The following is a 15,847-nucleotide window of genomic DNA, read 5'->3' on the forward strand; positions in this document are numbered from 1 at the left end:
GAATTAGTGAAGGTGAAAGGTCCCAGGGTGATCTTCTTGATGGAAACTAGGAAGAAAAATTCATATTTGGAAAGATTGCGATGTCGTTTGAAGTATGACAATATGTTCATCGTCCCAAGGAGGAATTTGGGGGGTGGGCTGGCTTTGCTATGGAATAATGATCTTAATTTGCATATTAGGACATTCTCGCTGCGGCATATCGATGCGATGGTAAATCCAAGAATCGATGATGCTTGGCACTTTACGAGGTTTTACGAAGCTCCTGAAGTGGCCAACCGGAAGATTCTTAGTTAGTGCTGCAACATCTTGGTTCTCAATTTGTTTTACCGTGGGTGTGTATTGGGGACTGTAATGAAATTACAAGAGTGAATGAGAAATTGGGAGGGGCTGTTTGGTCAGAGAAACAGATGCAAGATTTTAGAGATTGCTTGGATGTTTGTGGTCTCAAGGACCTGGGTTTTTCGGGTCTACCCTTTACCTGGTGTAACAGAAGATATAATGAAGCTTTGGTATGGGTTCGCCTATACAGAGCTATGGCAACGGTAGATTGAATTCTAAAATTCCCCACGGCTCGTCTCCTTCATTTGCCAGGATCGTCCTCTGATCACAAGCCTTTATGGTTAGTTTCTGATGACCTTCAAACCTGATTTAACCGAGTTCAGAAACCATTCAGGTTCGAGGCCATATGGCTTAAAGACGAGCGATGCGAAGGAGTGGTCCACTTGGCATGGGATATGAGTACAGGTGGTGATCCAATGTGTAAGGTAATGAGGAAGGTTGGTGAGTGTCAGACATAAGTTAAAGTATGGGATAAAAACGTTTTTGGGAATGTCCGTATAGCTTTGGCTCAAAAAAGGAAACAATTGATTAAGGCTGAAAATGAATCCATGGCTGGAAGGAGTCATGCCCAAGTTAAAATGCTTACTAAGGAAATATCAAAGTTGATGGAGTTGGAAGAACGTATGTGGAGTCAGAGGTTGAAAAAAGTCCTTTATAAATATGAGCAAGCTTCAGGGCAGAGCATTAATAGAGGCAAGACAAACCTCTTTTTCAGCTCTAGTACTCACCCTGAGGTTCAAGTTGCCATTAAAACATTCCTGGGGATACCGACAATTCAAAGATATGAGCAGTATTTGGGATTGCCGTCCTTGGTTGGCAGAGCAAAGAAGAAGTCCTTTAGTCTCATTAAGGAAAGGATTTGGAAGAAACTGAAGGGGTGGAAAGAGAAGTTCTTATCGCAAGTGGGCTGTGAAATTCTTATCAAGGCTGTCATCCAAGCGATCCCTACATTCACTATGTCTTGTTTCAAGTTGCCCAAAAGGGCTGATCAGTGAGATTGAAACTTTAATAAGAAAGTTTTGGTGGGGGTATAAAGGGGAGTGATTGTGTTGACACCTCATTTTGCAATCTGCATTTAGCCTCACTTTGAGGGTAAAATGGTAATTTTGCCTTAAATATATGCATCTTGATTCTGGCCATTAGATCCTTAATCTCATTTGACCAAAATGATCTTAATATTGTAACAATCAAATCGACTGGTCATAAGCCCTAATCGGACCACCAGATTGAAAGTTATCATCAAATCAAGTTTTAATGACTGAGATGTACTATCACAAATTGAGTCCGACTATATATGATTATGAACAATTGATTTCAATTGGTTATAAGTATAATCAATTTGAGATCAATGATATGTCATAATTTGATTGGTTAGGACTACATTTTATAGTGAGGTTGCATACAACTAATTAATTAAATAGTTAAATATTAATTATTCAATGCGTAATTTGTGCAATTATCTTTTAATTAGAATAAATTTGGAACCAATTAAGTCTGAAATGAGAGTGATTGGAGCCATTTAATGTTAATTGGGAGCTAATTTGAGACCTATTAATGTTAATTGTGTTGAAACCATTTTCTAACAAATGACCTCTGCTCACCATTTCATCAATATCTCTCAGAATATTTTGAATCTATGAATGAGGTTAATTTTTCCAAAAACTAGACATTTGGGGCTTCAATTTGAGCACAAGAACGAGACAATTTCGATCAGAATTGAGTTAGATATGATTTTTTGAAATTGGATCTATAGGCTGTTACAACAGCTATAGGAAAACCAAATTTTGACTTGCTCCTCACTTCCACCAATCTCTCCATTTAATGCACCAGATTTTCTCTAACGCTAAAATGAGGTTTAGGTTCATAATTCTTTGTCAACCCTTATTAAATGACCTTCTATTCATATTTCCTCCACCATTACTATATAAACCCTCCCTCTCCTTCATTCTAAGACATAAAAACCCCCCTCTCTTCTCCTCTCTTGAGTTCTAGGAAGTTGAGTAGTCTTGTCATATCTTGGTCTTCTTGAGACTCAAGGTATTGAGTGAGACTTACTCTTCCTCTCCTAACTCTTCTTTTCCTCCACCCTTAGGACCTCTCTCAAGAGTCTCCTCCTTCACCATATGGATCTTGCATGAAGGTATAATCCATTTCCCTAATTGATTTTTGTGTTTCCATGATGAGAGTTTAAGATTAAAGCATGATAATAATCATTTAAATTCCTTTGAATATGTTTGAATGTTTTTAATTGTTCTTATATGTTCTTCACATGTTCTTGGTTGTTCATCACATTTTTATGCATAGCACTAGTTTCGATCTCAAATCCACATTAAAAATATGAAAAACATGTTTGTTTAATAATTCTTTCAAATCCTTGAATCTAGGATATCACCATCCACACACATTCACTAGAATTTATTTTTCAATCCAAATGAAATGCTTAATAAATTGAATTAGGGTTTAAAACATGCACACACATTAAATTCAACTTGCAAATTAATCGATACCATATTGGATGATGTGATATGAATGTTGACCACCATAATTTAGAAAACCGGTTTCACCGGGTAAGGTAGGTGCCTAACGCTTTCCCACCTTGTAACATAGCCTCCGAACTTAGTCAAGGGTTGATAAACCAATATTTATCCTTATAAATTTCAATTTTTAGATTGTAACTAGGAAACAAAACTATGTACTTTATCTTAGATTGTATCTAGGACCAAAGCCATGTAATTTTCCTATGATCAATGTAAATTCAATTGAAAATTAATAAAATGAGGAATTTTTCAATTTTGGTTTTCTTATTTATCTCAATAATTAAATAAGTGGCGGCTCCATTGTAAAACCCTTAATTTAAAGGGGAAAATATAACTAGTAGAACCTCTATTTTGAGAGGCAATAACACGACTCCATCTATTCACGTGGGTTTGGCCCAACATCATATAAAAAGGGGCTGAGGGCGCGGTCTCTCACAGATTGGAGCCTATTAATGTTAATTGGAAACTAATTTGGGACTTATTAATGTTAATTGTGCTGAAATTATTTTCTAACAAATAACCTCTGCTCGTCATTTCATTGATATCTCTCAGAATATTTTGAATCTGTAAATGAGGTTAATTTTCTCAAAAACTAGACATCTGAGACTTCAATTTGAGTACAAGAATGAGACAATTCGGATCAAAATTGAAAAATATATGATTTTTTGAATTTGGCTCTACAGGCTGTTACAGTAGTTACGGGAAAACCGAATTTTGCTTGCTCCTTACTCTCACCAATCTCTAAATTTAATGTACTCGATTTTTCCAAAGGCTAAAATAAGGTCTAGGTTCATGATTATTTGTCAATCCTCATTAAATGACTTTCTATTCATATTTTTTCCACCACTACTATATAAACCCCCATCTCCTCCATTCCAAAGCACACAAAAACTCATTCTCTTCTCCTCTCTTGAGTTCTAATAAAGTAGAGTAATCTTGTCATATCTTAATCTTCTTGAGACTTAAGGTATTGAGTAAGACTCACTCTCTCTCTCCTAGTTCTTTTTTTCTCCTCCACCCTTAGGATTTCCACCAAAAGTCCCCTCTTCTGCCGTGTGGATCTTGCATGCAAGTATAATCTCTATGCTTAACTCGTTTTTCATATTGCTATAATGTTAATTTAATATTAGAGCATGCTAGTGTTTATTTAAATTCCTTGAATATGTTTGAATGTTCTTATGTGTTCTTTACATGTTCTTGATTGTTCATCACATGTTCATGCATAACACTAGTTTTGATCTTAAATCCACATGAAAAATATGTTTGCTTAATAATTCTTTCAAATCCTTAAATCTAGGATATCACAATTCACACACATTCACTAGAAATTTTTTTTTTAATCCAAATGAAATGCTTAATAAATTGAATTAGGGATTATCACATGCACACTCATTAAATTCAACATTCAAATTGATTGATAATATATTGGATGATGTGATATGAATGTTGGCCACTATAGTCTATAAGATCGTATTCATCAGGCAAGGTAGGTGCCTAACCCCTTCCCACCTTATAACATAACCTCCGAGTTTAGATTAAGGGTTAGTAGATCAAATGTTTGTCATTGTAATTTTCAATTTCTAGATTGTAACTATGACATAAAGTTATGTACTTTATCTTAGATTATATCTAAGACCAAAGCCATGTAATTTTTTACGATCAATGTAAATTCAATTTCAAATTAATAAAACGAGGAATTTTTTTATTTTGGTTTTCTTATTTATTCTAATAATTAAATAAGTGACGACTCTATTATAAAACCCTTAATCTAAAAGGGAAAATATAATCAGTCAAACTTCCATTTTGAAAGGCAATAACACGACTCCACCCATTTACGTGGATTTAACTCAACACCATAAAAAAGGACCGTAAGCATAATTATAAAATGGGATATTAAAATAAATAAAGTAGTATTTTATGTGGTTTAAAGCTAAATTTTTTTAAATGGTTAATATGAATATGCTCTTACCGACCAGCGGTTTGGTCAGCAGATTGAGTTTGAACCCAAAAGCGTACTCCACTTGACTCTCGTATAACATACGCGAATTGTGATACCTCTTGGTCCAAGACAACTATAAACAGAGTAGAAGTGTGAAACCAAGAATTTCACCCAAAAAAAAAAAGGTGTGGAACCAAGAAAGCACTACAAAAAGTCCTAAAAACTCCAAACCCACGAACCCACGTCTTTTCATCACTCGCTACGCTCTTTTCCCTCACACTCTCTCAGTCTCTCTCTCTTTTAATATCTCTCTCTTTTAGTCCAAAATTTGTGACCACATCAACAACAACAACAACCATGGGAGTGAGCAACAACATAACAGCAACACTGAACTTCATAGCCTTCCTAGCCTCCATCCCCATCATAGCCTCAGGCATATGGCTAGCTTCAAAGCCAGACAACGAGTGCACCCACTACTTCCGATGGCCTGTGGTCATCCTAGGCTTTCTCATCCTCCTCGTCTCTCTAGCTGGCTTTGTCGGTGCTTACCGGAACAAGCAGGGTCTCTTGGCTTTTTACCTCATATGCATGGCGATTCTCATCGCTCTCCTCCTTATCCTCCTTGTCTTCGCGTTCACTGTCACGCGCCCAGATGGCTCCTATTCTGTGCCTGGTAGAGGCTACAAGGAGTACAGGATTGATGGGTTCTCACAGTGGCTCAGGGACCATGTAACCAATTCAGATAATTGGGGTAAGATTAGGTCCTGTTTGGCTAAGTCTAATTGGAGTAATGTACATACATGTTGTTTGTTTAATCCTCTCTTGATATATGTGTACGAAGTTGATGCCTCGTTTTTTATTCATGATATGACTTGCTTTGCTGCCATGTTTGGGTTGCTGCTTTGCATTGAGATGTATGATAGGGTTTCACATGCTAGGGTTTCTCATATGTGTTTGGCTCTTTATTGCTTTATGGATAGATATGTGTTTTGGGATGAATGACGTCATGTTGTATGTTAGATGCATGCTAGCATGTGTGTGAGTTAGAATACAAGTGTTGAATTTATTTTTAATAAGGTTAAGACATAAGACACAACGATGGGAGGCCAATCATAGGGTTGGGCGATCTTGGGTGCCTAACACCTTCCCAAGAATGTACCTAAACTCCGAACTCATACTCTGGTAGTAAGATCAAAGGTCATTCCTTGAAAGGATGCTATATATATGGTTCCAAGACCATTGCAAAAACTAGGTGGCTACTTCCCCCTTGTGTCCACAACATATACACACTATTAAAATGGGCATAACCACAAGTGGTTAAACTATAATTAACCATTTGATTATAGACATCAATTTTTATTTTATGTATTTTTACATATATTAAAAGAAATTAATTATTAACCTAGTAGCTAGACCAATAACCTAATTAGGGTTGTTTATGGTGAGGTGCAATTGGTTTTTGTGGGTGATTTTGCAACAAATTGATCCTTGTAGTTTCTCAACACCACCCCCCTCCCCTCCACCGAGTTGCATTAAGGAAGGGCCGTCGATTTGCAAGGAGGCAATTTTACATGCTTGGTCTTATTCGGCTTGGTTGGCACTTGTTGATGATAATGACAATGACAGTGGGCTTGAGGAACAATTAGTACAGGAGAAGAAATGACTCATAATCAATGGGAATGACCGAAAATTGAAGGGGAAAACAACAAATCAGAGAGAGAGAGAGAGAGAGAATAAGTGTATATGTTTTTAATATATATACACACACATACATATATGTCAACTAGTTTGGTTATTGGTTGATTTTCAAAACCCACAGCCAACAATCAAACCGCTGACATTAATTTTGGCATACAAAAAAAAGCGCCAATAGGCAAGCTGAAACTAGTAAGCTGCGACCAAAGTTGGTTGACATAATGTAGTTCTACTTACTTCGATTGGCATAGGATCAACACTAAATTTAGAGGTTGAACCAATGAACTATCATACCATCTTTTTTTGTACTTAACCTCATTTAAAATTAATATGTGAAATGCACAATGAGTAGGTGCTATTCCAATATATAAAGTGTTGATCATGTGAACATTACATAAAGCTCGTAATACATGTAGTATTGTCGAAAAATTTATAACACCATGCGGTTTGATCAATTAAAGGTTCACATTTTGCTATGAAGTTTTTCCATTCATCTCATTCTCTTATTCTCTTATTGACGGGAAAAAGGGTATTAAAGAGTAAAGATGCGCTTTAAAATCTATGGAGCAATTATCAATTGTTGTAGAGTTAAACACGGCAATTTTTTTTTTTTTTTGGGAGGGAGGTGGGTGTTTGATCCCTTTTCTACAAATTAATATATATATATATATATATATAGTTCTAAATTTTTTTTCTATATTTTCAAACAATACATCTATTCACAAATTGTACATTAATACAATGTTATCCAAACTTCATACTCTAAAAGTCTAAACCCATTTTGAAGCTACAAATGGTACAAAGCTTGTGAATTTAAGATACAGTTTTACACACACCTCAATGTATGATTTTAATTATTTTTTGAGGTACGTGAAAAAACTATATAAAAAAAATTTATATGCAACAAATTTAACTCAAAAGAGGAAATATAGGCGTTAGTATGAAATTACTCCTACTCTAAACAGTAAAAGTCAAAAGAGAACTCTTTTGTCTTCTTCTTTCCCTTTTGCTTTTGTTGCTCGATCAAATCTTACTTTGACCCTTATCATCCCTCAAAGCCATAGAAACATAGACAACTATGTATTAGTTGTTTCAAGGCTTTAACCCATACTTATTTATTAAAAAAAGAGGGTCTTTAACCCATTGTCTTCACCCAAGCATACTACAATAGGAGCACCCAATCTACTTCCCTGCATATTTCAGTTCAGCCCCTTTAAATCCTCTTAATTTCTTTATTGAAGGGGATGAAATAAAAATAGATGCTTGTATGTATGATACGTATTTATTTTTAACAAAAAGACTAAAAGTTTAAAAGTATGTATGTATATAGTATGAGATCAATTGAAACGTATTATTTCTTTTCTCAAAAAAAAAAAAACTTATTATTTCATAGTAAAGTGTGTATAATTTTAGACTTTAAAAAACTAATTATTATAAAACGTATTATTTCATAGTAGTTAAAAAAAAGAAAAAGAAAACAAGAGGCTTGAGAAAGGTAGAGGATGCTAATACAGACAGTCGGATTTGAATTGCACGATACAATTATTGTGTAGTTGAGAGGTAAAATTTGAAAGATAAAAATAAAAAAATAAAAGCTAAAAGGTTTGAAAAATATATTATGTAGTTGTGAGATATAAAAATTTGAAAGATAAAAAAAGTTTAAAAATTTTGATTCAAGAGAATTTTTTATTTTAGTTGTTTTACGACTACAACAAAATGTTACAACATTTTCACAACAGTTGTGTTTGCTTAGGTTATAATAAAATATTATCCTTGCAAGAGAGAGCCAAGATTTTTTTTTTTTTTTTTTTTTGGATTGGGGGATGGGGGGGGGGGGGTGGGGGAGGAATTGTGGTAATAATATAAGGGAATTGTGGTACTAATATATTAGTCAAGATAAATTCTCACATATATGCATAAACATACTACACACATATATGTTGGAAGTATAGTTTTGAAAATTTTCCAAATTGATTAACAAAGTTACAAAGCAATATCAATAATATATCAATAAAACAAGATATGCTCAAATTAACTTATAAGCAAAATGGACAAGTACAAAAGCTATAAAATTAAGGATTAAGTAAAACTTATCGCCGAGGCATAGAACTAAATCCGTTGTCCATAAGAAGCAATTTTGCCCCCACTGGAATGAATCCGTTGGTGCAAATGGCTCAGGTAGTCGCTCTCCAGGATACAACGACAACTATGTTAATGTGCACTCACAAACAGAGTTTCAAACTTGTTACAAATGCTCAAGAGAAAATTTTCAGCAAAAACAAAAGGCTAAAGTATCAAAGTAATATGTGTTTTATTGTTTTCAATTAATATCATATATGCAGAATTTTGATAGCCTTAGAGCTCTAAAAAAGGAAGTAGCTAAATATGATTAAAGTGAAAAGGGAAAGGCAAAAATAAAGGAATTGATGCTACAAGCTGCTATGTATTTTTGCAAAACAAGAGAAGGTGCGGCTGACTATTTTTCTAAGGAAATACGAGATGATTGAGGTTTTGTTTGTTGTCAAAAATTCTCACGCCAGCCAAGGAAAATTCTAGAGCATGGGGTTGGGCTTTACAACAAAATATTATGGGTTTAAGCTTTGAACATACCCAATTAATTTTAAAACATACCCAACAATATAAACCGTAATATTAAATACTAGAGTAGGTCATAATTTATAAAAATATTGTATACAATATTATCAACTTTGACTTTTGTATATTCACGAGATAATTTTTTAGGAGAACTTATCATCTTTTAAACTTTAATGAGTATACATAAATTGTGTAGTTTGATATTACACATATACAAAAGTAAATAATAATAATAATAATAATAATAATTATTATTATTATTATTATTATTATAACAAAAAGAACTCATTATCTCCTAAAAAAATTATGCTTGATGAAAATTCATCTTTTGGCCATTTTCATAGTGAAATTCTTAAAATTTTTATTTTCAATATAAATTACAAAATTATCTACCAAAGCAAATAAAAAAAAATTGGTGGAACCATATGAAGACTTTAAAGACACAAATGATTTAAACTTTAGTAGATACAACTATACAAGAGCAAATTTAACCCCAAATTTTTTTTTTTTGAAACCGGAAAATTAAAATTACATTGTTTTTATAACTATTAAACCAATTGACAATTTTTTTTTTTTTTTTTTTTTTTAAAGATGATTATTAGACTAACTCATATATTTGGATCTCGAGTAATCAAAGACTACCATCAAGAGCACATGTACTCCACTTAATATATATATATATATAGAATTTTAACTTAAAGTGTCCATTCCATAATGATTGCTCCTTATCAGTTAGTGGCGGAATTTGAACCCCAAATAATTTTAACCTAAACTATCCACTTTATAATGATTGCTTGTTAGAGCATTAGTAGCAAGGTTGCTAAATTGACTAAAAAGTCAATTTAGCAACCAATCCCCTTAAAACAGCTTCTACAACAAAGAAGCTAAAGATAAAGTATATGAGTTTTGATAGCAGCCCATTATAGCTAAAACTCAAAATAAAAAATAATATTTTAATGTAGAGTGTTAAAAAAAAGTATTTTAATGTATTGATGGTTGTAGTTGTTGTTTATTGTGTTAGATATATTATTATTATTTATTTTTGTACCATGTTAGATATATATTTTATTGTATTGTTTATATTATTTTAATGTGTTGGATGTTAATATAATTAAAGCTTTTACTGTGTATTATTGTTGACACTTCATTTTGCAACCTGCATTTAACCTCACATGGAGGGTAAAAGGGTAATTTCACCTTGGAAATATGCATCTTGATTCTGGTCCTTAGATCCTTAATCTCATTTCACCAAAATAATCTTAACGTTGTAATGATCAAATCGACTAGTCATAAGCCCTAATCAAAACATCAGATTAAAAGTTATCATCAAATCAAGTTTTAATAGCCGAGATGTATTATCACAAATTGAGTACGACTATATGTGATTATGATCAATTGATTTCAATTGGTTATAATTATAATCAATTTAAGATTAATGACGTGTCATAATTTGATTGGCTAGGGCTACATTTTATGGTAAGGTTGCACACACTTAATTNCTTTTGTCCAACGTTGTAGGATGTAGTGGCTAGGAATTTGAAAAATATTTTTAACTGGAAGATTAATAACATGTGCCTACAACAATTCCATAAACTCAAAAGTTGGCAGTCACATTCACAAACTTTTGATTCCAAATTCAGCTTCACAATAAATGCATCATCTGGATCAAAGGAACTTGTTACTTTGTACCTATAACAAGTTCCATTTTTCTCAACCTTTTCCTTTGTAAAGTGATTACTACTCACCAATTCTTTTTGGAACTTGCTAAATATGGTTCTCATGTATATAGATGCAGCTTGATGCTCTATTTTGAGCCAATTACCAAAGAAGGTGTTTATGTCTTGAATCAAAGTCTTCCTTCCTTTCTTTCTTATAAGGACTGTCCACCACCATTGCAAATTTGACCACAAAATCCTTTAATGTAGTTCTTGAGTTAACAAAGGAGTCAAAGAACGCATTGATGCTTTCACTTCTCTGGGTAGTGTTCATTCCTGCAAAAAAAGTATTTCTATTGTAAACGGTACCCATGACTCTCGAATATTATATAATCCTTCAAGCCATTCATTTCTCTCCAAGCCATATGACCAACATCATCACACTGAATTGCATAAAAGAAATTGGAGGTTTGAGCTTGTTGTTTTTGGCAATAATTAAGGACAGCTGAGGCATCTCCAGCATCTAGATTTTTTCCCTAACATCTCTCAAGTGATTCCAACAATCTCTACTCGTAAATGTCTGGTCACCGACATTGAACATCATGGCAACTTTTCCTGTTGGAAGACCTTCTTCACCAAAATTTTCAACTAGACTCTTAGCAGCAGTAGACATTTTTTTGTGGCATCGGAGGTATGACACTTTTGGACTAATAATACCATGATTGTGGTTGTTGTCAAATCCCTTCACAACCCATTTCTGCAACTTCTTATTCTTCATGACCCTAAGCATTGCTTCACATCCAGTTCTAAGACTTGAGCAACTTCTACGGGCCTTGTTTTCATCATCTCTGCTCAAACCACCGTCTAAATGCATTTTTGTTTTGTGCTGCCCTTCACTACGACATACATAAATACGACTTGTTATATTATCTCTTCTGGGTGCTTTTTACTTGTACGGATACGGATTCCAAAACATTCCTTTTTGGCAAATTCTTTGTAAAAGGTTTCAACATCATCAAGGGAGTCAAATTGCATTCCGACATATGGCTTGGATTTCAACTCACAATCACCAAAATCTTCAAGCGGTAACTCTTGCTCTGATGGTCTCGAATTGTTTGGGACATCATATAACTCTTCACATTCCATTTGCGATTTAGTAACTATAAGAACCAATACAAACAATGAACACAAATAAAAACATGCGAACATTTTAAATAAAAATGTTTAAAATGACAAAGATATAAAAATGTACATAATTATAATCAAACACTCAAATTGACTGGAAGTTGTAAATAATGACAAAGATATAAAAATGTACATAATCATAACCAAACACTCAAATTGACACTCAAATTCAATTTCAACTTTGAAACATGAGATATTTTAAATGATAAAAAAAAAAAAAAAATCCATCAGTCTAATTACTGATTTGGAACATGAAAACGAGATATTTCTACCTGATAGTGTTTTTTATTTATTTTTTTATTAAATTGCTCCAGAGCAGTTGCATCATCAAAATCATTACTTGGTTGGCAAATTGTTGTTTGTCCATTATTATATCATTATCGGCCACCTATATAAGTTCATGTCTAGCTCTTTCTCGCAAAAGAAAAAAGAATTAATATGTTCATGTCTAGCTTCAGTGATTTTTTTTGTTTATCAATTTCTTCAACTATTCAACACTTTTTTTTTAGAGCACTCACAACTTGGGATGTAACTAGGGAACTACCAACGATGTAAATCAATGTAAGTTTCTCTAAATTTACTACACATACAATGGTTTTATATTGAATATGTATTTTAAGTTCTAACAAATCTGTATTGCCACATGATTCTTTGTGAACCATTTACTGTGTTCCAGAAAAGAAAAAAAAACAGAGCACACTCAACAGAAAAGAAAGGAAAAATAGAAATAGAGTACTCACAATGGTGGAGGAGCAATGGTGGAGCTTTAATGCAATTTGTACTCATAATAGAAACAGAGCACTCACAACACGTTTTATATTGAATATGTATTTTAAGTTCTAACAAATCTGTATTACCACATGATTCTTTGTGAACCATTTACTGTGTTCCAGAAAAGAAAAAAAACAGAGCACACACAACAGAAAAGAAAGGAAAAATAGAAACAGACTACTCACAATGGTGGAGGTGGAACAATGGTGGAGCTTTAATGCAATTTGTACTCATAATAGAAACAGAGCACTCACAACACGTTAATGCGATTGGTTTTTTTTTTTTTTTTAATTTCTGGCAGCAACCTAGAACAATGGTGGAGGAGCAATGTAGAGAGTCAACCCAGATAAAGAATTACATTAAAATAAATAAATAAATAAATAAAAAGGAAAAACAGTTGACCTTGAAAGGGAAAGAAAGAGAACCAACCTGCAATTGCTATGAGCTAAAATAATGGTGACCCAAGAAACAGAGTACTCATACACACCAACAGTTCAGCTTGGTTTTTTTTTTTTTTTTTTTTTTTTTTTTTTTTTTTTTTTCTTTCTAGAAAAATGGTGGAAGAGCGATTTGTACTCACAACAGAAACAGAGCACTCACAATAGAAACAGAGCACTCACAACACGTCATTGCCATTTTTTCTTTTTCTTTTTGGCGGCAACTTGGAACAATGGTGGAGGAGCAATGTAGAGACTCAGACAGAGATCAACGGAGAGAGAGAGGATTGAACACCAAACGTAGAGAGAGAGGGAGAGTTAGATGTTTTCTTTTGTTGGGTTTAGAGATACGTATTGAATGCAATAAATAAGGGACAATTAATGAGATACTTGTAAAAATATTAGCATTAATGAGAAATTTTTTTTGACCATTGGATCTACTTAAATCTAATGGTTTAAAAATGTGTAACTCTTTAGAGTTACACCAGGTGTAACTTGAACTCATCTATATATATATATATATATAGCTTGAGTCAAATTAGATTATCTGCATTATTCCCTCTACATTTCATTTATTTATTTTTTTGATGGGATTCCCTCTACATTTTAATAACTTATAAAATACTTATTTTGCATGTCCTACTTTTATTGCAGGTCCTACTTTCAAACTTAATTACTACTATTTTAGGTCTGTTAACAATTTATTTAATCTGATTTAAAAAATGTTGTTCCTATTGTGTATGATTTCTAGGCATTGGGAATAATTATTAATTAATGTCATCTTTAGCATAAAATTTAGGTATAACAAACTATTATTGACAGCAATGAAATACCAAATTATTATTGGTGTTAGACTTATCATTGTTATTAGTATTTTTTTTCCCTCTTTAATTGTAACTTTTATTTTCAAGTAATCATAACTTTCATTCTCAAAAAAAAGTAATCATAACTTTAAGCAAAGTGAAAATTTTAAAATTTTATTCAACTATTCCGTGCATCGGACGAGTTAGCGACTAATTATTATAAACGTATTATTTCAAGTAGTTAAAAAAAGAAAAAGAAAACAAGAGGCTTGAGAAAGGTAGAGGATGCTAATACAGAAGTTGGATTTGAATTGCACGATACAATTATTGTGTAGTTGAGAGGTAAAATTTTGAAAGATAAAAATAAAAAAATAAAAGCTAAAAGGTTTAAAAAAATATATTTAGTTGTGAGATATAAAAATTTGAAAGATAAAAAAAGTTAAAAAATTTTGATTCAAGAGAATTTTTTATTTTAGTTTTTTACGACACAACAAAATTTCAACATTTTCACAACAGTTGTGTTTCATAGTTAAAATAAAATATTATCTTGCAAGAGAGAGCCAAGATTTTTTTTTTTTTTTTTTTTTTTGGGGGGATGGGGGGGGGGGGGGTTGGAAGAATTGTGGTAATAATATAAGGGGAATTGTGGTACTAATATATTAGTCAAGATAAATTCTCACATATATGCATAAACATACTACACACATATATTTTGGAAGTATAGTTTTGAAAATTGTCCAAATTGATTAACAAAGTTACAAAGCAATATCAATAATATATCAATAAAACAAGATATGCTCAAATTAACTTATAAGAAAAATATACAAGTGCAAAAGCATAAAAAATTAAGGATTAAGTAAAACTTATCGCCGAGGCACGGAACTAAATCCGTTGTCCTTAAGAAGCGATTTCGCCTCTACTGGAATGAATCCGTCGGTGCAAATGGCTTAGGCAATCGCCCTCTAGGATATAACGGCAACTCTGTTAATGTGCACTCACAAATAGAGTTTTGAACTTGTCACAAATGCCCAAGAGAAAATTTTCAGCAAAAACAGAGGAGCTAAAGTATCAAAGTAGGGTGTTTTATTGTTTTCAATTAATATCATATATGCAGAATTTTGATAGTCTTAGAGCTCTAAAAAAGGAAGTAGGTAAAGATGATTAGAGTGAAAAGGGAAAGGCAAAAACAAAGGAATTGATGCCGCAAGCTGTTATGTATTTTCTGCAAAATAGGGGAATGTGCGGCTGACTATTTTTCTAAGGAAATATGCAATGATTGAGGGTTTTGTTTGTTGCCAAAAATTCCCACGCCAGCCAAGGAAAATTCTAGAGCATGGGCATGGGCTTTACAACAAAATATTATTGGCTTAAGCTTTGAACACACCCAATTAATTTTAAAACATATCGAACAATATAAACCTTAATATTTAAATACTAGAGTAGGTCATAATTTATAAAAATATTGTATACAAAATTATCAACTTTGACTTTTGTATATTCATGAGATAATTTTTTAGGAGAACTTATCAACTAAAAAGTCAATTTAGCAATCAATCCCCTTAAAACAACTTCTACAACAAAGAAGCTAAAGATAAAAGTATATGAGTTTCGATAGCAGCCCATTATAGCTCAAAACTCAAAACAAAAAATAATATTTTAATGTCGTGTGTTTAAGAAAAAAAGTATTTTAATGTATTGATGGTTGTAGTTGTTGTTTATTGTGTTCGATATATTATTTTATTGTGTTGTTTATATTATTTTAATGTGTTGAATGTTAATATAAAACTTTTACCATGTATTATTGTTGACACATCATTTTGCAACCTATATTTAACCTCACATGGGGGGATAAAATGGTAATTTCACCTTAGGAATATGCATTCTGATTCTG

The 15,847-nt window shown here is 32.6% G+C and overlaps 1 protein-coding gene across 1 annotated transcript; it reads left to right on the forward strand.

Moving 5' to 3' along the window:
* The first annotated feature begins 5,172 nt into the window (after positions 1-5,172).
* LOC136071071 (tetraspanin-2-like) lies at positions 5,173-5,817 on the forward strand. Its single transcript, XM_065781918.1, has one exon. The coding sequence runs from the start codon at positions 5,173-5,175 to the stop codon at positions 5,815-5,817; it is 645 nt and encodes a 214-aa protein (XP_065637990.1).
* The last annotated feature ends 10,030 nt before the right edge of the window (positions 5,818-15,847 follow it).

Source organism: Quercus suber, unplaced genomic scaffold, assembly GCF_002906115.3.
Source record: "Quercus suber isolate HL8 unplaced genomic scaffold, Cork oak 2.0 scaffold_283, whole genome shotgun sequence".
Taxonomy (NCBI): domain Eukaryota; kingdom Viridiplantae; phylum Streptophyta; class Magnoliopsida; order Fagales; family Fagaceae; genus Quercus; species Quercus suber.